The sequence below is a fragment of the Diabrotica undecimpunctata genome, chromosome 9, assembly GCF_040954645.1.
Source record: "Diabrotica undecimpunctata isolate CICGRU chromosome 9, icDiaUnde3, whole genome shotgun sequence".
NCBI classification, from domain to species: domain Eukaryota; kingdom Metazoa; phylum Arthropoda; class Insecta; order Coleoptera; family Chrysomelidae; genus Diabrotica; species Diabrotica undecimpunctata.
Window position 1 is genome coordinate 126,335,219 of NC_092811.1, and position 25,730 is coordinate 126,360,948.

A 25,730-nucleotide genomic window follows, 5' to 3' on the forward strand; every position below is an offset into this window, starting at 1 on the left:
AATATGCCGAAAACGGTACACAGTATCGAGTTTTACCAAGAGTACATTTTTCGTATAAAATTGAGTGATGTTTAAGTTTACTTGAAATTTTGATTAATAATTATACTCTTAAAAAAGTTATATTGACTAATACTTAGTGCGATCCGTGTAACTAGCGCCCTCTATGAGAATCAGATAAAAAAACAAATTTATGGGATGTATCAGCTTCCAAAACATATTCGTATAAAATTTCATTACAATGTTGCCAGTAGTTTCGGCAAAATCGTAAAAAATGCGTAATTTTTTTTCAACTCCCTGTATCTTGAAAACGGATGGCGTTGCAAAAATTTTTTACTAAGCAAACCCCAATTATTTTTCAGTTTTTTACCTACCCTAGAGACGGGGTTACCTTTGTTTGAAACACCCTGTATAATAAAAGAAAAAGTAGAATGTTCAATACAACAACTAAGATAGTTACGAATAGCTATTAACGTGTATTACTATATGACTGATAAAAGTCATCGGGAATCACGTGTTAAAGCGTATAATTGAAAAAATTAAAGACTGCATTGTTGACACGTGATTTCACTGACTTTTACCATAGTAACACACGTGCTAAACTATTCATCACCTTTTCCAATTTAGTAGTGGTATGGTATAATTTCTGTTGCAAAACATTTATTTCCTATTTATATTTTGGGCACGTAATAAAATTTTTTATGAACACTATAAATATTTGTACTTTATTACCTACTAACGAGCTCTCCCGTTCGATCGCAAATTGCTAGGCAACATTGTACTCCGGGAGGTAAATATTGCATAGTAACAACAACTTTTTTATAACCGCATTAATGATCATGATCGGTAATTTGAATGACTCGTGAAACCACGGTTATGTGAATGTTGCTATTTATAATTTTCGTATACAGCACTTGTATATTCTTTTAATTATGCACTCAACAATCACCGATTTCACGTAAAAATCTTACAAAGATTTTTGAAAGTTCTAAAATGTATAATGAGAGATAGTTGATGACAAAACCTTGAAGACATAGAAATGATTTTGCTTTGTTTTTCTTAAACATTCATAAACATCGAAACATTTATTTTTTGCCTATAAAACTTTTCTTATAAATTTTGGAACAAAAATGTTTAAATAAAACTTGGTTTAAATAAAAAAAAATTTACGAGTTTCTAAATTAAAATATATAAACAAAAACCTTTATTTTTGCATTAATTTATAAATGTTAATAACTTTTTTTTAATAATGACATTAAATAGGGTAAAACACCCAGTAGTGAGCCTTTTAGTGAGAATCTTAATTTGTTTCAATTGCATATAAAAAAATAAAGGCGTTAAATAAAAACAAATATTTTTATCAGAAACTTTGTTTATTAAATTATCGAAAGAGATTAACTAAATGTTATTATTATGTTATAATAATAAAAAACAACACTTAACAAAATATGGCACTTTTCACCTGTAGTCAGCCTCATTTCTCCGCAAGTCAGCCATGTCTACCCTGTAGTCAGCCACTTACTTATTTTTCCATGTTGGACATAAAAACTCTTTATTATAAATACAGTCTCATAAAGGTTACCAGCAAATTCAGTACATTTTAGATGATACCACGCAGGACAATTATTGTCACAACCAATGTTCTTTAATTCGTTTATTTCTGTGTCACTAGTCAGTTCCTCTTCACACGAGTCACACCTTATTCTGCTCACTGTGCATGTTGTACTATTCTTCCTCTTTTTAATGTTTTTGGACTTCAATAGCTTTTCAGCTTTTCTTTTTTGTAATTCTTTTTTTTCTTTTGTCTTTCTTTCTCCTTCTTTTCCTTAGCTTCCAGTCTTTTAATTTTTTTAATCAATATATCGTTCTTTTTCTGCTCCTTAATTTCTTCCTTCTGCTTCTCAAACTGTGTCCACTCATCGGAGGAAATTGCTCCTATTCTATTAATGGACATCTTCTTTTTTATGGTCTTAGATGTACTAGGTAAAGTTCATAGTAAATATCATTTTCGGTGGGTTTGGGTTCCTACACTCTTTATTTGTTATTTTTATATTCTCCGTAATATATGTAGTTATGGTTTTCTAAAAGTTCGTCTTCCATTCGATCTTCTTTATCATCCATCCATCCAATGGCGCTACAGCCCAAATCGGGCCTTGGCCTCCTTCAACAGGCTTCTCCAACCATCTCTATTTACCGCTGTTCTTTTCCATGAACGCGTTCCCAGGCAGTTCCTGGCATCCTCATCGACTTCATCTTCCCATCTCTTTTTAGGTCTTCCAACAGGTCTTTTTCCCTGCATTCTTGCATTTAATAATTTTCTGGGGATTCTATTCTCATGCATGCGGACCACGTGCCCTGCCCATCGTAATCTCTGCAGTTTAGTATGTTGTGCTAGAGGTGGTTCGCTATATTGCTCGTATATTTCTCTATTGTACCTAATTCGCCAGTTGTTGTTTTCACTTATTGGGCCCAGGATCCTACGTAATATTTTTCTTTCAAACACATCTAATGCATTGGCAGATTTCTGTGTCACCACCCATGTTTCGCAACCATAACTTACTATGGGCCTGATTATTGTTTTATAGACCCGGAGTTTTGTTTTCCGGTGTACGTCTCGCGATTTGAATATGTGGCCCATCGCGAAATAGGCTTTATTTGCCAGCACAAGCCTTCTATTTATTTCCGGTTCTTCTTCATTGCTTGCGACCAGATCCATTCCTAGGTATGTGAATCTATTTACATGTTCTATATCGTCAATAAAGTGTTGTTGCACCGGTCTATTTGATCTGGTTTGTATGAGTAGTTTTGTTTTATTTGTATTTATTGCTAGCCCTACTGCTTCTGCACTCTGTTTCAACTCAACGTAGGTTTCTTCCGCTGCATTCATTGTTCTGCTCATTATGTTTATGTCATCTGCGTATGCTGCTAATTGGGTAGACTTGTTTGTAAGTATGTTATTTCCGCTCACCGTCAACCGTCTAATTACATATTCCAGAACAAGATTAAAGAGCGTTGGAGCTAGTCCGTCGCCTTGTTTCAGTCCTTGCGTTATCGTAAACGCATCAGTGATCTGTCCCTGAATACATACCTGTGCTTCTGTTTCTGTCATTGTCATTTGCACTAGCCGTATTAATTTTGATGGTATGCCAAATTCTTTCAGTATATTAGGTAGAATTGTTCTATCTATTGAATCATAGGCTTGTTTAAAATCTACAAAGAGATTGTAAACGTCCATGTCATATTCCCATGCTTTGGCTAGTATTTGTTTAACTGTAAATAGTTGGTCAATGGTAGATCTATTTTGCCTAAACCCTGCTTGATATTCCCCGATGATTTTTTCCGTGAGAGGTTGTAGTCTTCGATTAATGATGTTTGTGAGTATTTTGTATCCCGAACAAAGTAAAGAGATGCCTCTATAATTCTGACACAACAGTTTGTCTCCTTTTTTATGAATAGGGCAGATTATACTTTTCTTCCATTGTTGGGGAATTTCTTCTTCTATCCATATCTCTCGTATTCTTCTTCTTTATCATCCTCCATTTTATCTTTGTTAATGTTTGTTTCTGTTTCAGATTCCTTAGATGATATTTTCAACTTATCATGTGTCGTAGGTTCTTTGTGGCAGTTTAGATCTTTTAGCGTGTTTTGCATTAAATTCAGCAACTTCTGATTGCTGTGTTTCCTGGACTTCATGATTTTGTGGTATGACTTCAAATTTGGTTATAATTTCGAAGTCATTTAAGTCACTTTCTGTCAAATTATTCAAATTATTTTCCAGTGTATAATCACCTATATTTGGTAAACTTATATCAAAAACTTGAACTGGTTGTGACACTATGTCTGATTGATTATGTGTATGATTAGGAAAACTTATGTCATTTGTGCCTGACTAATTGAATTTTCGGTTGAATTGAGACATTCAGCATCGTTATTCTTTGCTGTGTTTAAACCATCAACAACGATTTTTGAGTCAACTCCAGCATTTTTCAACTCGTTACTAAGCTGATTAATTATCTTGATGGCGGTGTTCAAATGCCTGTTCTTTATTTTCTTGTCTGGAGATTTAACATTCTTAGTGGAATTCTGATGTTTTTCAAGAATATTTTGTACACATTTTGAGTAATCCAAGGCATTTGGATTGTATGGATATAAGCCACACTTGCGAAATCCATTGCTGATAATTACAGGCAAATTTTCTTTTTCTAAAACTTTTTTGAGCAATTGACAAAAAGTTGATTTGCTCAAAATATTATTAACATTTTCAAGACGAGTTGCCCATTCGGGTACTGTATCTTTCCATTGTGACTTTAAAGGTTTGAATACACTTACATCTGCAGGCACTGAGCCGCATTGTTAAGTGGCTGTTATATCCATCAACAAAAACGATAACTGGCTTTTTGATGTTTTCTTCTTCCATCGATGTGTTCAAACCTTTAACAATAGAATCATAAAATATATCTGATTTCATCCACCCGGTTTCTGATTTTCCTAACAGCCAACCAGCAGGTATACTGTTTATAACATCTTTTGGTGGTCTTATATATGGAAACACTACACAAGGAGGCAAAATCTTCCCAGAAGCTGATATAAATACAAAAACTGTAATAGCCTCTTTTTCTTCGCCTTTTCCGATTTTGCAGACATTCTTATATCCTCTATGTGCAATAACTTTTCCTGATTTGGGACATATGTAGAAACTGGTTTCATCACCATTAAAATACGATCTGGGTCAGTCAAAATATCTCACTCTACGATTTTTATCAAAAGCTCTTCATCAAATAGTAATGAAAAATATTGAATAGGTGTTACGTCAACAGGAATTTCTACTCATATATTTTCTTGTTCAGTAAACTGAAGTAACTTTCTCTACATTAAGCCGGTTCGCCTCATCATTTTCTTGTACCACATTTTCATTTGCATCGTTCGCTTCACCCTCATCATTACTAGACTCACTGCCATCATTGTTCGACTCACCCCCATCATTGCTAGTATCCTGAGTCTCTCTTCCAGAATGAGAAGGAGAATATTCACTTCCAGTGGAATAAAATATTTCATCATGATGGTCCTCCTCGAATTCATATTCAATATTTTCGGTATCTCTGTACTCACTAACTTCCCTACTAGCTATCTCGGCCTCTAATCTAAGATCTCGTGTACTTAGATGTTGTTTTGACATTGTTAATATGTCTGAAACAAATAATAAGGGAACGACACTTTTTGTATTTGACGTTTGCATGCGTGCTTCTTCTTCTTCTTCTGCTTCTTCTTCTTCTTTTTGTCTTTTATTCTTCTGAATAATCAGCCAGTACATTTGTTTTGTTAATTTTTGGGCCACTGTCGTGAGTCTGAGAATATCTCATGCCCTATTATCAATTATCATTGACATATAGACATTTTTTCTACATATCTACATTTTATTTATGTTTTCTATTTTCTTATAGTTGGTTTAAATGTTAATATTGGATAGGTTATTATTAAGGTTATAATTTTATATGGTTGATCTGTAGGAATCTGATAAGAATTTTGATAATTTTAGGGTTAATCTCGCATAGAAGCATTGGTATGTTAATTGGAGTTTTAATATTAATTTTGATCAGCTCCTGATAGACATCATAGTCTTTTATTTTGTTTATTGGGCATTCCCAAAATATGTGTTCTAGTGTATCCATTTGCCCACATTCACAGTTTGGGTTATCGCGAATGTTGATTTTATATAAATGTACTCCTGTCAGGCAATGACCACTCCTCATTCTAATAATGGTAGTAATATGCCGCCTATCTATGTATGGGATTGTGTCAAACCATGGTTTATTAGGAAAAAAATTTTGTATGTTGTTATACCACTTGCCTTTATATTGAAAAGAATTTAACCAATTATTTTGATGCATAGAACATATTTCATTTTTTAATAATGGCATGATATCCAAGTTACTTAATCGAATTTTAGCAGGAATATTTAATTCAGCCCCAATCTTTGCCAGTTTGTCAGCTATTTCATTTCCCTTGATATCATTATGTCCAGGAATCCAACATAATCTAATATCTTTCCCGTATTTATTTAAATAGTATAGTTTCTTTTTAACTTGCAAGACTCTGTAATCTTTTGTTGCAGTTATCATATTGTTATTAATGTTGTCTATAGCGCTCTTTGAGTCCGTAAATATTATAGCTTTATCAAAACTTTTTTCCTCACAAATCATTAGACCCTTTTGAATAGCTATTATTTCTGCTGTACAGATATTAATAAGTGAAGGAATTTTTTCAGAAAAGGAATAATTTATACTAGGTATGTGTATTCCTATGCCCGTTTTGGCTTCCTCAAGGTTTTGATTTTTTTGTTTTTTTGAAGCATCTGTAAATATTTGTATGTAATTATAGTAATACGAATTTACAAAATTGTAATATTCCCAAAGGTTATGGGAACTATTTTTTTTAATAATGTTTTTATAATTGGTACATTATAAGTGTAGATATCATATTCATTTGAGTAGCAGGCTGGTATGTCACTTGTGTTCATTGATGGTAAAAACTTTTTAACTTCTGTTAGAGCGTCAATCAAATATGTTGGATTTTTTCCCTTCCAATATCCTTGTTGATAACCATGATATTTTTTTAAGTCTAGAAGCATATTTAATAATGAGTGATTTGGAGTTGTGCTAATCTTTGCTATGTATTTCGTGGCAATCCATTTAAATCTATGGTGTAGATCGATAGTTGCACTTTCTGCTAAAATGACATTAGTGGGAGTAGATTTCATCATCCCATGTGTTGTTCTCAAAGCTTGGAATTGTATTCGGTTTAATTTCATAAAATTTTGTCGAGAGAAGTTATCAAGCCATTATATATTAATTTTAGTGTTCTTGGGTCTGATCCCCACCATACTCTACAAAGAGCACGTATGCATGCGTGCTATAAATTTATAGGTTATTTCTTCTTTTTTTAAACGTCGAGATCACAACCCAGCAATATCGTGTGAAAGGATTGTTCAGGTGGACTGTGGCCAAATTTAGACCCACTGTGATAAACCGTGGTAAAGTTATTTTACATTTCATCACGTAAGTTCGGTGTCACACATGTGTGTCAGCAGTTCTTACGAAAACTTCACTGTCACACATGTGTGACGGTTGGTCGTGAATGTGTTAACAAAATGCAACATTTTACCAAAATTTTTATTAAAAATGACTCATCAGTAGTAAAAACGTCATTAATTAATTCTAAAAACCATATTTAATACTGAATAAACAAAATATTCAAGATGATAAAGCTCTGAGGTAGATTTCTATTCAGTTTTTTAGATCATAACCCATATATTTGCTTATAGGCAATGAAAACACTTTTCTCAAAATGTAATAAATGAAATAAAAGAGACGAATAAAAACGTCCTTTGTAATATTAGCCATTTTCTAATTCTTATAACCGACGTAAGTTTGGCTCACAAGTTTTAGGTTTATTTCCTATACTCGTTATACGAATGATGACAATGTGCAAAGATCCAGCGGATCTACTGAATACATTTTAATTTGATAAATCTGAAAATATTAGATAAGAAATTATAAAAATAAGGCCGAATGCACATTTCCCAACTCGCAACTACAAACGATCCATTTGATGCATAAAAATCGCTGAAATAAAGTATACTTTAGCTATAAAATATCGCAAAAAAAATGTATTATCAGCACTTCCAGTACAAAATTATAAAACAGGTACTAAAAGGTTCATTTGAACTAACTTTTATTCACTTATTACGCAAGAAACGTACTAAAACTTTTTCTGTATGTTTCACAACACATTTACTGCCTTTTTAAATTCAGAATATATACCTATAAGAGTTTTAAATTTATCCCTTGGCATTTCACGCGGTAGTAAACATTTATTTTTGGAATATTTTCTTTTATGTTGCTTCGTCTTTTAACATGAGCATTAAACAGCCACAAATACTTTCTATTTATACATATATTGTAAGATATGATATAAAAAAATACTCTCTACATGTAATAATAATAACAAATTACAGCTTAATTGGCGAGTAATGTAGCTTGGTAGTAAATGATCCATGATATAACAAATAATAACAGACTAATAGACGTTAGATAACCAAACATAACTGAACAATAATATGTTTATATGGAATCAAGCCATAATTGATTGTAATGAAAATTACATTTTATAATTGTTGTTTGACATTTCGACTTCCACTCGGGAAAACGGTTTCCGGACCGGATCTCCATTCTTATTTTGGACGAGGAATGGAAATCCATGGATTGGAGACAGTTAAAAACAATCATAACGGAATGTGCAGACGAAACTGTCGGAGTGGTCAAGAGAGAAAGAAATGAGGAATTTTATGATGATGAAGGTAGAACAGTTGTACAGGAAAAACGGCTAGTTTGACTTAACCAACTACAAAGAAACATCAGAAATAGTAGGGAAAAAGTACCCACCGTTAAGCAGTGGCGGATCCAAGGGGATCAAAAATAAATATCAATCAAATAATCCTAAAAAAAATAATTTAAAACCCATCAACCCTATAAGCAGGAAGTCAAGAGTTGAAATGATTCAAACTCATTTATTCTAGGGGTAAGTGTAGAATTATACGGAAGCCTTTTTAAATTGCTCTTTAAAAAAATCAACAATTCTAAATATAGTAATACCCCGACTAAGACTTCCACGAATTCAGAGTTACGCGATTTTCAAATTTTGTCAATTCGTCATTTGAGTGCCAAAGAATCGTTCGATTATCGATGAGATAGAATTACCGTCCACACATTATTGCTCATTCAATGTACATGACATGACTTTTCGCACGAAATCCGCACATTTTTATTTTCTATTAGGTATTTCTTATCTTCAGTTTTGTCTATGAATTGGTTGTTTGTAATTTGAATATGTATTATAATTGTTGAGACTTGTGCTACATTTTATAATTTATCTATAATAAATATCAAAGTGAATATTGTTGTTGCATTAGCTCTATCTGATACGTTAGTGAATACAAATAAAGGAACTGGGGGCTGGTGTCCAAGGTATTTGTGAAATTGTGAAACAGTATTATGTCTTAGTGATGTTTTAGGTACAACTGTATCACTTAGTCGTCTTCGTCACCAAAATTAGATTTTAAGTAGGCTACTGAGGCCATAGAGGACACTAAATGCATTCTTCAAAATAAAAGATCAAATGCTAAATCTGTTTTGCACAAGCAAAACTTTACTATGAAGTAAACAAATAGCTGAACAACTAGACATTGAATTGCCTCGTATAGTTTCTAGTCAAACCTGTTGTCAAAACTAATCTGCTAACTCTTGCGAAGAATATTTCCGAAGATCTATTTATTTACCCCTTTTAGACAATATCTTAACTGATTTAGAAGAACGACTTTCACCGAAAGTTATGAATCTATTTAACCTTCGAGTTGTTTTACCTAAAACTGATAACACACCAGAAGATAAAGTTGCATTAAAAAAAATTGTTGACACCTTCCAGGATATTATTGGACCAACTACTTACTGCATATCCCACAGTAGAACAAGAGTTTTCGCTGTAGATTCAAAAGTGGAAAAGAGTCGTGCAAAATAATGGAAAACTTCCTGATTGTATTTTAGAAGTATTAGAAAACTGCGATATTCATATGTATCCAAATACCAGAATATTTCTGCAAATATTAATTACACTGCCAGTCAGTGCAGCAACAACAGAGTCTATGCTTAAGCGTCTAAAGACTTGGCTTAGAAATAGAACTTCTGCGGAAAGGTCAACTGGTTTAGCACTCATCAATGTGCATCCTTTCTGGATGTGAATTGAATGTGAAATTTCTCTAGATGTTGATGCAATCATAGAGCTATTTGCTAAATCGGATAGGCGAAAAGAATACATTTTTATAAAATTATATAATATTTACTTATCTTATTCTTATAGTATTTTTAATGACTAAACTTTTATTTACCAGTCGTTGCCGGCTGTTGCTGACAATTCGTGAGAAAAATTTCAATACCACTCCTACTCATTTCAATGAGAGTAAAAAAATATTTTACTTACTTATAGCCTAATATGCCTAATTATAGAAATAACTATTCCTTAATTATATTATGTTTTTTGTGGAATAAATCAATTTAAATAAAATGCTGTTTACACTTCTTCTTAAGGTTCCTTCTTCATTATGGAAGGGTGGCTATAACTACAGCAAATTGCTCTCTATCTTGAGCTGTTCTTATTATCGAATGTGTGTCCATGCCTGTCCAGTCTGTTAAATTCTTCAGCCAGGAGCATTTTTTTCTTCCTGGACCTCTTTTTCCTTCTACTTTCTCTTCCATTATGAGTCGTAGAAAGTTATATTTTTCTCCTCGGTAAATATGTCCTAGATAACTCGTTTTTCCGTTGTTTACAATATTTAGTTCTCTCTCAGTCCTCATTCTTCTCAGCACCTCGTTATTGGTCACGTGCTCTGTCCACGAAATCTTTAGCATTCTTCGAAAAACACACATTTCAAAAGCTTCTATATGCCTATTCCGAGAGTCCATGTTTCTACTCCTTATAGCAATAAGGTAATGTTTTTACAAATTGATATCGGATATCCAACGATAAGATAGAGTTTATTAGGAATGTTAAATACATTCATTAATGTTTACACTTACATTGAGTTAATGCATTTAAATTACTTAACTTTGGTTTATACTTATTTATCCTTGGTTTGTTCTTGATTTTGTAGCTATAGGATAGGTGAGTTTAAATTAATTGTCTTTAAAATAACTAGTTTAAATTGACAGTCCTTGATTTTTCAGTATTTATATTTTAATAACTTTCCTTTGGTTTAATAGTCTTGTACACTTGATTTTACTGTCATAGAGTATGTGGGTTTAAATTATTTGTTTTTTGTTTAAGTTTAAGATCCCTTAATGTTGTACCCTTCTTTGCACCCGTAGGGTATTTGGGTTTTAATAACTTTGTTTAATATATCGCTTAAAGTAATTATTGAGAAAATGGTTCCCTTACATGAGTCATCATCATCACTGGCTCGACAACCCTTTTTGGGTCTTGGCCTGTTCTAGGATTCTTCTCCATTCCGATCTGTTTCGTGCTTTTTTTCTCCAGTTTTTTATTTTTAAGGTTGTTATATCATTTTCTATTTGTTCTAAGTATCTCAGTTTCGGTCTTCCTCTTGTTCTTTTTCCTACTGGCATCTGTTTGAATATTTTGTTTGGTATTTCGCCTTCTTCCATTCTTTCTACATGTCCTATCCAACGCAGCCGTCCTATTGTGATGAATGTTATAATATCCGGATCCTGGTATATTTTGTATAGTTCAGAGTTGTATCGTCTTCGCCATATTCCGTTTTCTTTTGTGCCCTTATATATGTGTCGCAAGATTTTTCTTTCGAAGGTGGCTAACAACGTTTCCTCTCTTTTAGTAAGTGTCCAGGTTTCTGAGCCATATGTGAGTACCGGTCTTATTAGGGTTTTATATATTTGGCATTTTGTCTTTCTTGCGACGTTATCTGATCTTAGGTGTCTAATTAAGCCATGGTAACATTTATTTGCAATAAATATTCGCCTCTTCACTTCCTCCGTAACGTTATTATCAGACGTGACTAGGGATCCCAAGTATATAAAGTTTTTTACCTCCTCTATGTTGTATTCTCCTATTGTTATATTTTGTGGCTGCCTTATTTCTGCGTTTTTTCTTACCTGCATATATTTTGTTTTGGTCTGATTGATTTTAAGACCACTATTTTGTGCAGCTCGTTCTATTTGGTTGTATGCCTCTATCATTTCTCTTCTTGATCTTGCGATTATGTCAACATCATCTGCAAATGCTAGTATTTGCACGCTTTTATTAATGATTGTTCCTCGTGTATTGACTGTTGTGTCCCTCAGTATTTTCTCGAGCACGATGTTGAACAAGATGCATGATAGAGCGTCTCCCTGGCGTAGTCCCTTTTTCACATCTATTGTTTCCGTTAATTCATTTTGTATCCGGATTCTACTTTCTACTTTTAGAGATTCTTTTATCAGTTCTATTAGTTGTGTTGGTATATTAAATTCTTTCATTGCTTTTATTAAGAATTCTCGGTTTATATTGTCATATGCGCTTTCAAAGTCTATGAAGAGATGATGGGTGTCAATGTTATATTCACTTGTTTTTGAGTTGTATTTTACATTTTACATGAGTAAAGGAGCAAAAATCTAAATCAAGACCCGTTATACGTTATTTATACTGGTTTATAAATTTATAAAAAAATAATTTTCAATTAATAAAGAATATTCAACAACAGCAGTGCTTCGTTTTTACTTTTCGTACAGATATCATAATAATAATCGATTAAAAAAAATTGATTTGCTAATTGTGGCACTTTAATTTATGTCAATAACTAGACTTTCTTTGGTATTTTATCTCAAAATACGATTATTTTGAGAACGATTTCCTAAGTGGAAATTGAAACGTCAATAAACGTACTTAAACTTTTAATTGTGGCTTATTCCCATTTAAATAGTAATTACTTTAACATGCCACAAGAAAATGGCTTCAGAACAATATTAAGAAATGTAAGAGATGAGAAATTTTCTTTTTAAAACTTCTGAAAAACGTCTTTTATATCAAGCAAAATTTGAATCTTGGTAAATTTTAAATGTGATTGATGTAAAATTGAATAACTCACCCCAGCTAACGAATAGTTTAACACGTTCACTGCCAGTGTGTATCAGAAAGGCACTTACCGTAATTAACACTTTAAAAACCATGTAACGATGTGTAGTTAAACGACACTACTAAACAAAGCATTACCTACTACACGCGACTATATATTGTTTGTTCGCATTGTGCGTCTCGATATTACCGATTCATACACAAATTTAACGTAGGACAAAAAACAAACTGTATCAAGTATCAGCATGTGATTGCTTGGACTTTGGACCAAATTCTTGGAAATTACGGGCAATTCATCAAAAATCTGACCAGAAAAACTAGGCTATTGGTAGATGTCCGATTTAACCTTTATAAGAAATATCAGAGCCAAGAGAATGTGATAATATCCAGAGGTCGGCCATTAAGACGTCGACTTCATTTGTTTTCGTCTCCAACTTGCATGCAAATGAATGGAATAACAAAGCAAAAAAGTAAGTAATATATGGGAAATGACTTACTATCGACCACCCACAGAGTAAATTCTTTTATAGTACCGAAAGTCAATTAACATTCAACATATGAAATTTTCTATACGAGAAACCTTAGAAAATAGTATAATTTGATGGAAAATTGCACTACAGTACATTTTTTCAGACAAGTAGTTGATAATACCTAAAAAGCTGTGATGATAGCTCAAAAAGAGCGAAATGTAATAAGGAAAAAGTAAAAATTTATGGAATCTTGATAGTCTGGGGGAATCTGCCGAATAGCAGCCCATAACGGACATTTTTCATAGGAGTCTTTTTTGTGGAATCACTTCAGGATGTACCTTATATCAATAATCACGATATACGCCAGTCACAGACCTAGTGCTTAATTTTTTTGTTTAACAAAATCTGAAAAATATCGAAAAAAAAATAGACGAGGTACCAACAATGGAAAATGCCTGGACTATAATTTTTTGTTAATAAATAATGAAAGAATTAGAGAAAAATACTGAAATTAAAAAGTAGATAAACAACACTTTACTGGGAAGACAGTGAAACACATACTAGAAAGCAGAACAGAAAATACCTTTTTTGACGTAATTAAATATAAACTAAGCCTAAGGGATAATTAAAAAAATTTGGAAAAAAATTAATAATTAAAAAATGAAATACTGGAAAACATAAATATCTCCGGATGAGTGCAACAGGGTTGTATACTTTCACCGTTGCGAAGTAACATTCAACTATGTAGATGACACTTTTTACTCTTTTGTTGATTACGGACAAAGATATGTAAGGTAACAATCAAAAGCGCTGAATTTGGCATTAAAATAGTGGCTATTAGCAAGAACCACGAAGCTGATAATCCTCTAATACTCATGGTAAAATCGTAGTGAAAATAGATATATGTATAAGTACAGACAACACAAGATATTCTTTTTTATTTTTCAAAATTAAAGGAAATATGAACACGTGATGAAACATAATTATATTGACCATAAAAATTATATATATATATATATATATATATATATATATATATATATATATATATATATTATATTTATTTATAAATTCACGACACGATGTCGCGACACGGACCAATACCACAAATAATTAATTGTTTACCTTGATATTTGTTGTCGACATGAGGCTCCTTTAGTAGCATATCAACAGTTGTATTCAGTCTTGTCATATTGAAATTTCTCTCAAACATAATATTCTACAAGTATAACTTTTTCCTTTCTTAAACTTTTTAAATATTTTACAAACAATGACATTTTGTCAGACGATATTGTTTTTATTCGCGAAACTTAAGATAATAGAACTTTCCGTGGACGTGTGTGCAGACAGCGAACTTGACCTCACACAACCGAGTTTCCCTACCACGACAAAACAACTGACTGGTGTGGTGAGGACCGAGCCGACCCATTGGTTTGAACGTAAAATAGGCAAAGCATATTAGCAATGTTGCCAATCTTTTTTGTCACAGATTTAATCATTTCTTTGTTGATCATAGTTGCGACCCAATATCTATGATATTGCCACTGCTTCCTCGCTAATACATATTTAGCAGTTCTTGTAATGTTAAAATTACTAAAGTTGCTGGGAGACAATGGAATTAAAGCATTGAGATTTCTTCAACATAATTTATGACACGGGAAAGAATGCAGGAGAAAAAACAAATTTGTTTTTAATAAAATAGAAAGAGAAAAAACTATTGGAAGGTATCACAGACAGGAAAGTTGACTCAGATAGAAAAAGAGAAAGAAAATTGGATCAAGATTCATGAAATCAAAGTTTTAAAGAGTGAGTTCTTCTTACTGTGCTCGAATTCAGATTCAACAGAAGAAAACGTACAGATAGAATAATTACTATTTAAATGGGAATAAGCCACAATTAAAGGTTAAAGTACGTTTATTGACGTTTCAATTTCCACTTCGAAAATCGTTCTCAAAATACAAACTAATGTTTGTATTTTGAGAACGATTTCCGAAGTGGAAATTGAAACGTCAATAAACGTACTTTAACCTTTAATTGTGGCTTATTTCCATTTAAATAGTAATTACTTTAAAATGCCACAAGAAAATAGCTTCAGAACAGTACAGATAGAAGATATAGAAAAAAAGGTCGTCTGCAAAAATTGTTCAAAGATATGGAGTTAGATCAGCAGTTATGGCCAACAGGTAAAACCACTATCCAAAGAAAAAAATAAAGTTAATTTTTGAAGACAAACTGGAGAGATGAAAATAATACATTCAGACACTTTTTGACGATGATAGATCTTGTTCTCCACCATCCACGAATGATCGAATAAATGAAAAAGGTCCAAAAAATTACAAAAAAAGAAGTTATGCAGTAAAAGCTCAGAAGAACGGAAAAGCCACCGGTCCAGACAATATCAATGTCGAAATACTTAAATTAATTGCAGACAACGAAAGTAAAGCCTGAACTTGCTTAATAACAGCACTATTCAATAAGATATATGACACAGGTAAAATACCATCAGACTGGCTAAAATCAACATTCGTCATTACCAAAAAAAACCAATGCCTCACACTACGATGACTATTGAATATTAAGCATGATGTCTCATGTCCTTAAAACTTTTCTCAGTCCTTAAAATCATTCATACGCGAATTTACAAGAAGTGTTAGTTTCAGATGAGTTAGAATCCGATTTAGAATTGTACAACCAAGATCTGAAAATAATTAGAAATCTTTACTGGAATCAGACAGCAAATCTCAGAGTTGAAGATGAGCACACTGACTATGTGAAAATCATGCGTGGAGTGAGGCAAGGCTGTATTTTGTCTCCTCTAATCTTCAATCTGTACTCTGAAAGAATATTTATCGAAGCTTTGTACGAAACTGAAAAAGGTATCCTACTAAATGGTTACCGGCTAAACATCAGATATGCAGATGAGACCATAGTATTTGCGGACAAATTAGAAGACCTACAAGTTCTTATGAACACAAATAACGTATTACAGTCAACAATATGGACTCAATATAAACATTAAGAAGATAAAGCTTATGATAATAAGCAAGAAAAGGATAAAAGAAGGTCAACTCTACGTCAACCAATCCCCTATAGAAAGAGTGACGCACTACAATTACCTCGGCACCATAATAAATGAAGAATGGACCAGCAACCAGGAGATTAGAGCACGCATCGGAAAAGCTAGATCGACCTTCAATCTCTGTCCTTTTTTTGGTGTTGAATCGTGGACATTGATCGAAGATATGTGCAGAAAACTGGAAGCATTTGAGATGTGGCTATATCGGAGAATACTTAAGATCCCGTGGACTGACCGAGTCACAAATGAGGAGGTCCTCAGAAGAATGAATAAGAACCGAGAGGTAGTGACCACCGTTAAATCTCAGAAGTTACAATTCTTCGGACATATTATGCGAAATGAATCCAGATAGGCTCTCCTTCAAGCCATCCTGCAAGGAAAAATATTTGGAAACGAGGTCCAGGAAGAAGAAGAAGATCTTGGTTAAAGAACATCAGAATCTGGTTCAATACATCTGTGCAGCTTTTCCGCGCTTCTGAAGATAAGATAAAGATTGCCATGATCATCGCCAACATTCGTAATATATATAATAAAACGAAAGGAGAAGTTAGATGAAGAGGATTGGCCGAAAGAAAGAGTGGGAAAGATATGTGTTTTATTGGAGTGTGTTAATTGGTCAAGGAAGAGATTTTGGGAAATGGTAAGAAAAAAAACGAGAGGTTTGGTTTTGGAAAAGGAGAAAATTTTAAAGGGGAGTTCGATGCGAGATATTTGGAAGAGAAAGTTGATTTGATTTTCTTCCTAAAATTATTAAAGAAAAATAACTTTTTTTGCCGGTTCGATAAAAAGTGAATAGAGGGAAGAGTCGTTAAGTTTTTGTGGTAGCAGCCAAGTAGTGCAAAGCAGATATTATCAAACAAATTGTAGGTTTTTTTATTAAATACAACAAATTATCTGTCGATGTCTTTTTGAGAGGCCACCAGATTTGGATAGTTGTAAGCAGCATTTGATTAACAATATTTGATTTCGATAAGAGGTAATTTCTTTGGACAAAGATCCACCCAGGAGGAGAGTACCTTAAACTAGAAAAAGCGGGTTTTTAAGAAGAGGAAGCCCTGTTAATTTGCAGATAAAATTTTGATTTAAAATTTTCAAAAGACAGTCATAGAGAGATAGAGGAGAGTCAGCCTATATACAATGAATTTACATCAAAAATATGTTAAAAAAATACTAGGATATTCGAGTGATAGGTTGCCAAAGTTTCTTTTGAAAGAAATGATAAGAGCAAGGTGTGGCTGGTGGAAAGATTGGATGAGCATGGGAGACAAATTTGGAATTGACGTAAGGTGTGAATGGGAATGGAGAGAAAGCTGGCCTAGTATGATTGAGAATATGATAGAAAAAAAGAAGGAGGAGATACAGCGTCAGGCTGAGAATAGGGCACTCGAATCAAATTTTTGTGGACACTACAAAGAACTGCGAGAAGAAGGAGTAAACATGCATTATCTACTGGAAATGGAAAATTTTGGGGACATTCGATGGCTCTTCAAATTAAGATGTGGAGTTCTATATTTGAATGATCGACCTGGCAGAAATGATGAAAGAAGGTTTTGCTCAATGTGTAACACGAAGGAAAGGGAAGATGTGATACATTTTTTGGGAAAATGTTCGGTGTTGAGACATATTAGGTTAAAGTGATTGGGTAGACATGAACTTAGTAGAGTGGAAGTAGTTACAATGATGAGACAGGGAAAGGCTGAGTTAGCAGGTTATTGTAGGGAAGCATGGGCGTATAGGTATGAGTTAGTGAGCCTATTTAATTACTAAATCTATTAGCATGGTGTTATTTCAATAGTATTAAAAAATTAAAATTAGTATTAATAATTTGTTTGCGAATAGCTATTATCTTTTTATCTGTGTTGTCTATCTTGACTATCTTGTTATTATTATTATTATATCAACAGCTTTCACCCCCTCTAAGGGACACATTCAATCATTTTAAATGCAATATATACCTTACTGTTATACTTTGTTATTACTGTTTAGTCTAGGGCGAAGTGCTACTTAGTAGGATATACACATTTAGTTTATTACTTACATTTATAATGAATATTTACTTAATTTATTTTTTATTATTTTAATGAACTTGTTAGATGTAATGAGCCTTAGTGTAATTTTTTGTATATTAATTAGGGAATAATATTAGTTTGCCAACCCTATTGATGGCATGTGCCAAGGAGAACAAATGTCACTAAAAGAGAAAATTGTATTTTTTTTTATGGGAAATAAAAAGACATTATTGATTGATTGATTGATTGATAGAGCGATAAAGGAGGTTTGAAAAGTTATCGGTTTGTGAATAGAAACAGTTTTTCTTATTTGATTCCTAGAATTAAAGAACACATTAGAAACATATGATCTGTATGTTTGGATTTTTACAATTTAGATGTCATAATTTTAATCTGTTAGAATATTTTATAATAATTTTACATATTTTTTTGTAGCGTGTATAAAATAGAACGTGATGAGTGTAACAATATATAATATTCATTGCTTTTTTGCATTACAGAACAAAATCCACATATTTACAATCCAAAAGTAATTTTTGTTTCTTGATGCTAATATTTAAATGGAATGGACTAAAAATATAAGAAAACCGGAAAATCCGAAAACGCTGGCAACGTTCAGATGAATAGCAAAAACCAGAATGTGTAATTTCTAGTAGGCGCCAAATAAACGGTGGGCGCCGCTTGTACAAGCGACGCGCCGGGACGCTTCCATGTGAAACTAGTTAATCTACAGGCGTTGCGTCATTACTTTCGCCCTGTGAATGAAAATGACGCGAAGGGTCGAAAGGGCAGCAATATTGATGACTGCTTCCTACTGAAAGATTTAAATATATCTATAATCAATATCAATGCACGAGTATTTTAGTTAAAATGTCTTTGTGTCTTTGTAAAAAAGATATTGCAAGTATTTATACTCCGTTTGAAAATTATTGATAGCGTAGTTTTTATGACACAATGAAAAAGAATAACACGTTAAACTTGAAGCTCTTCCTTAACTACTAAATGACTCTGTAATTTTCTCTCACACTAATTTTCGAGGAGCGCAAAAATTGTTCGTTCACTTCTAGAAATAACTAATCTATCATTTTGAGTAATATTAAATAAACGAGATATTAAACTAAAAAGTAAAACTTTTGTAATAAATATCTTAAAAATTAGAAAGGTAGGTAGATATATTTAATACAATATCGATAATAAACTAACAATACCATAGGAATTTTAACAAAATAATAAATTATATGAATAAATAAATATACAGTGCTAGTCAAAAGTCCGTTCCCCCCTCGTATCTTTTGAACGGTTATACTTATAGTGAAATTTGAAGAGAGGTAATAAACAGATATAGGCTTTCTAACTAGTCATAACTGGTGACGTAATAGTGACAGATGGCGTTACAGCGCCAGTGTGACCGATAATTTTAAATAGGACCTTATAGCAATGATATCTCGTTTGAAAGGTATTGAAAATACCTATTCAACTATACTAATTTTATTTGACTTTAAGCTCATTTTGATGAATAAATTAAATAAATAATAAAATTGTAGTTTCCCATTTAGTTAATAAATATTAAAACATTCGCCTCTGGTTACTTGTCAAAAAGTTGACGTTTTTCAATACTCTAATTGTTTTTCGTCAACGTCAACTTTTTTGATTAATTGATGAATTAACCAGAGGCGAACGTTAGAATATTTATTAATTAAATGCGAAACTACAATTATTTTAATATACCTATTCAATCATACTAATTTTGTTTGGATTTAAGATGATTTTGACGACTAAATTAAATAAATACTAAAATTCTATTTTGGCATTTAATTATTAAAAATTCTAACTTCCGCTTTTGGTTATTTGTCAAAAAAGTTGACGTTTGTCAATTTTCTAGTTGTTTTTAGCTTGCAAAAGCGTTTATACCTGAATATTTAGTTTCTGTTTCTGCTTAGTTTAGTCAAGTTGTTTTTAGTTAGTTGTTCTTAATTAATATTTAGTTTAATTATTGTTTAACGAGACGTTTAAATTTTTACAAAGACAGAATGGTACGTACTGTAGCCGACAAAGTAGCAGCTGTGTTAATAATTGGTGAATGTGGAAATAATTTCCATGCAGCGGAACGTCTTTTTAATGAGAGGTACATCGATCACGAGCAAAGATCATCGATCATCGATCGAGCAAAGAATCTCCGGGATGTAAGAGGCTACCAAGAACGACGAACGCTGCACATAATTACGTATAATGTAAGAACCTTATCCAAAGATGAAAAAATGACGGAACTGGAGGAAGAACTCAGACATGTGAAATGGGATATTATAGGAATTAACGAAGTCAAAAGAAGAGGTGAAGATCAGGTCAAACTAAAATCAGGCAACATATTCCACTATAATGGGGAAACAGAATCGACAACTGGAGGAGTAGGTTTATTAGTACACAAAAAATTACAGAAAATGATACAGAGCATTGGCTGCATTTCCCCAAGAGTTATGTATATAAATCTAAGACTAAATAAGAGATACAATCTGAAAATAATCCAGGTATACGCCCCCACCAGCGATTACGAAGATGAGATTGTTGAAGCCTTCTATGAGGAAATCGAAAGAGCAAAAAAGCAGGAACCGGCCCATTACAATCTGATAATGGGAGATTTTAACGGGAAACTCGGAAGGAAAAAGGACGAACAAGAAGTAGCAATCGGAGATTTTGGAATCGGAGTAAGAAACGAAAGAGGCGAAATACTTACCAACTTTCTACTGCAACACAAACTGTATGCAATGAACACCTTTTTTAAGAAGAAACAGAGTAGAAAATGGACGTGGGTTAGTCCAGATGGAAGAACTAAGAGCGAATATGATTATATAATAACAGACAAAAAGCAAATTATTCAAGATGTCACTGTACTTAATAAACTATCAGTAGGAAGCGACCACAGACCAGTAAGAGCTAGAATAACGATAAACCTACAAAAAGAAAGAGCAAAGATGATAAACAGTGGCAAACGCATAGTTTGGAATTCACCAAATCAGCCAGAAGCGTACATAAAAAATATAGCAGAAACTTTACAGAGTAATAATCCCAAACCTCTAAGTATCGACGATCATAATAAATTAATTACAGACTCAGTTAGAAACGCACAACTCAAATTTTGCAAGAAAAATTACACCAAAAGTGAAAAGATTAGCAAAGACACAAAAGCTCTCATGGAAATACGACGAAACCTAAGCGAGAAAGAAAAGGGAAACAAAGAAGAATATAGAAAATTAAATAAAAGAATTTCAGCGGATATTAGAAGAGATATAAGAAGATATAATACTAATGTAATTACTCAAACAGTAGAAAAGAACAAAGGTTTAAAGATAATGAAAAGAGAACTCACACAAAGTAAAAAAGAAATATACAAGCTAGAAGATAAAGACGGAAAGGCAACAACAGATAAACAAAACATTCTGAAAATAACTAGAGAGTTTTATAAAGACCTCTATACCAGCCAAAGATCACAAGAAAATTTACCGACACGAGTAAAGACTCTCATAAATCAGGGATCGGAAATACTTTTACCCATTACTGTGTCAGAAGTAAGATCAGCTTTAAAGGAAATGAAGAACCATCGATCGCCTGGTGACGATGGACTCGTTATTGAGGCAATAAAAGCAGGAGGAGAAATTCTATTAAAATCAGTAAGCGAACTGTTTAATAAATGCTTACATGCGGGTACGATTCCTAAAGACTGGAACAATGCAGTGATAGTCTTGTTACACAAAAAAGGTGATATTACTAAATTAGAAAATTATAGACCCATCAGCCTCTTGACACATATGTATAAACTCTTTATGAAAATCTTAACAAAGAGACTAACACCTAAACTTGATTTCTATCAGCCCAAAGAACAGGCAGGCTTTAGGAGAGGATATGGCACAAATGACCATTTGCACACCATAAAGATCTTAATTGAAAAATGCATCGAGTACAACATACCACTGGTTCTTGCATTTGTCGATTACGAGAAGGCTTTTGATACTGTAGAGTTTGAAACCGTACTGGAAGCCCTAAATCAAAGCCGAATAGATTACAGGTACACGTCACTAATCAAAAACATCTACGAGAACGCTACATCAAGTATACGACTACACGAAGACACAGAAAAATTCAGCATAGGTCGAGGAGTAAGACAAGGAGACAATATTTCACCAAAATTGTTCACGGCAGCTCTAGAGTCAATATTTAAGAACACCCAATGGCAAGATATGGGCATCAATATAGATGGAGAAAGATTAAATCATCTGAGGTTTGCAGATGATGTCGTATTAATCGCAGATAACTTACAGGATACGGTTTCTATGCTACATTCGCTTAAAAGTCTGTCTGAAAGAGCAGGATTAAAGATAAACTTTGAGAAAACTAAACTTATGACAAATCTCGTAATGAGTGGAAATATAACTATCGACAATAATACCATACAACAAACAGACACTTACAAATATCTGGGACACGAGATCAAAATAAACAGAGACAATCAAACAAATGAAATACAGAGGCGAATAGGCCTGACATGGGCAGCATTTGGCAAACTAAGCCATATTCTAAAAAGTTCAATTCCCATGTGTCTCAAGCGAAAAGTTTATAACCAATGTGTTTTGCCTGTACAAACTTATGGAGCAGAGACTTTAACACTCACGCAGAAATCTGCGAATAAACTAAGAGTTACACAACGAGCCATGGAACGTGCAATGCTGAATGTGAGCCTCCGAGACCACATAACAAACCGACAAATCAGGCAAAGATCAGGAGTTCAAGACGTCATCGAAAGAACCACGAGACTTAAGTGGAACTGGGCAGGACACTTAGCCAGAACACAAGATGGACGATGGACAAGACGAATTATGGAATGGAGGCCCAGAAATTATAAAAGAAGCCGAGGACGACCACCGACTAGATGGACCGACGACATAAAAAGAGTAGCGGGAAACTGGCTACAAGCGGCCCAGTGTAGAGAACACTGGAAAGAACTGAGGGAGGCCTATGTCCAGCAGTGGACGGGATTGGCTGATTGATGATGATGACATCGATCACCCTACATCGAGAGCTTATTTGAGGAAACTTCTTCGGAAGTTTAATCAAACAGGTAGTGTTCAAGATGTTAAACGATTTGGTCGACCAACAATTAGTGATGACAAAATGATTGACATAATTTCAGAAATGGTAGGTAACCCTACTTCTTCTACAGTCCAAGTTGCATCTGTCTATGGAATCAGTCAAAAGACAGTATACCGAGTGTTGGCTGAAAACAAATTTCATCCATACAAACTAAAAATTGTGCACCAACTTTCAGGTGATGACTCCGACCGAAGACTAGAATTCTGTGAAAATGTGTCCAATAAAATTAATCAACAGTCATACAGTCATCAACATCAGTAATTATCACACAATGTGAGATATTGGAGTGACACAGATCCTCACGTCTTTCGTGAAACACATACTTAATTAAAAAAAAAATAAATGTTTGGGCAGGTATTTTGGGAAACCACATAGTTGGGCCTGTTTTTCTCAATATTAACTTAACCGGTTTTGGATGCATTGGCTTCCCTAGTTGTAGACATTCAAAACAATTATTCCCGGAACAATTACTTACCGGCATTATTTCTTGATATAGAAGGTGCTTATGACTCTGTGTGTCTAACAGCACTCAAAGAAAAAATGACAAGAATATTTCAAATTCCAGCTCAATATGCTCAATAGTTTATTTAAGAAAAGAACAAATGCTCATAGGTCCCAAAATCGTAAACAAAGGATTACCTCAGGGTTCTGTATTGAGTCCTATCCTGTTTAATTTGTACGTAGCGGATTTGTACAAAGAATATAAAAAAGCAATCAAAAACTTGGATAGTATCTATCAACTACTTCAAAAATGGCTTTATAAAAACAATTTTGAATTATCTTGTAATAAATCTCAGGTTTGCATTTTTACCAGACATTATAAACCTAACGATCAAATAATTAAATTAGGAGAGCATCAATATCCACTAAAAAATAAGCTCAAATATTTAGGGATGACACTTGACAAACATTTGTCTTGGAAGGATCACATTGAGGATATGTTAAACAAATGCAACAAGGGAATAAATTTCCTTAAATCGATTAATAAAACGTGGTGGGGTGCTGATGTAGACGTAAATTTATTATTTTACAGAGTGTATATTCGCTCTATTTTGGATTACGGAAGTATATTTTATGGATCAGCCAGTAATGTATTGCTAAATAAAATTAACGTAATACACAATTCAGCTCTACGTACATGTTTAGGTGCTATGAAGTCCACACCAATTCAACCCTTGTATTTGGAAGCCTTGGAACCACCTTTAAATATCAGACGAAACATCCTGACCGAAAAATTTCTGGTAAAGACATATATAAAAAATCAATCGTTATACACAAAGCTCATCACTCTGAATTGCTATGATTTGTCTACTAAATACTGGGAAAAAAAGAAATCGCCTTTAGTCTGCGAAGCTCTGCAACATAATATGGAAGCATTAAAAGAGATAGATAAAGCTACGTATACACTTCAAAACATCTCATATGCAACATATCATGGTTCAAATGCAGATATCATGGTACCAAAATATAGTGACAGTATACACATAAATAGAAAGATTATTCACTCAATATTATCAGAATTCGAAAACTCCGTCGTTATATATACCGATGCCTCCAAATCATCAAACGGCACTGGATGCGCTTGTTTTATCCCATTGGAACGAATAGAACGCACATTTAAGTTGACCTCCCAGATCTCTATTTTTACAGCAGAAGCTCTTGCAATATATGAGGCCTTACTTTATGCAACAGAAAGTAACTCGGACCATATAGTGATATTATCAGATTCTTTATCAGTTTTGACCTCTATTGGGAAACCGGGATTGCCAAATACGTACAGTTGCCCTTATATTTACAAAATTAAGGATATCAAACAAAAGTTAGTAACAAGGGGCAAAAATGTACTTTTTGTTTGGATTAAAGCACATATAGATTTGGAAAATAACGAACATGTAGACCAATTAGCAAGAGAAAGTATTATGTCTGGTAGATAAACTTCGTATAAAATCACGGCTTGCGACTTTCTGGCTTCCTTAAAATTAAGATTATACCAAAGGTGGGATAATATATGGAAGGAATATTCCATTGTTAGCCCAAATAGATACACTTCTCTTCAAACAGATATTCCTAAAACTTCTTGGTACAAGTTTTTTAATGTACCTAGAAAATATGTTACCACGATCATAAGACTGAGATTTGGGCATGCTTGTTACCCCAAACATTTATTTAAACTTAAGGTTTTAGATAATGATCAATGTGAATTTTGTACAGAAGAAGGAAACCTAGATCATATATTTTTCAGTTGCCCCAGAAATACTATAATTTCATCCAGATTAATAAATAATTTACATAAACACAATATATTAGCCCCTTGGAACCTTCAGTACCTATTATCATTAGACTCGAGAGCAGTGTATGATTTATTAGTTATGTTTTTAAAAGATAGTAAAATAACCATGT

General features: G+C 33.2%; 1 protein-coding gene across 3 annotated transcripts in view; it reads right to left on the reverse strand.

The window, feature by feature from the left end:
* The window catches only part of LOC140451418 (uncharacterized), a 72,343-nt gene that overhangs the window by 32,146 nt on the left and 14,467 nt on the right, over window positions 1-25,730 (reverse strand). The window contains exon 1 of one of the 3 annotated variants that reach the window (XM_072545207.1): window positions 14,229-14,502. The exons of 1 other annotated variant lie outside the window; for it this stretch is intronic. In XM_072545207.1, the coding sequence (XP_072401308.1) occupies window positions 14,229-14,316 (88 nt within the window). In that variant the 5' untranslated portion in view covers window positions 14,317-14,502. Of the gene's footprint in view, window positions 1-12,646; window positions 12,840-14,228; window positions 14,503-25,730 lie in introns of those variants that run through there. One more of the 3 variants, XM_072545208.1, reaches the window with a different exon arrangement.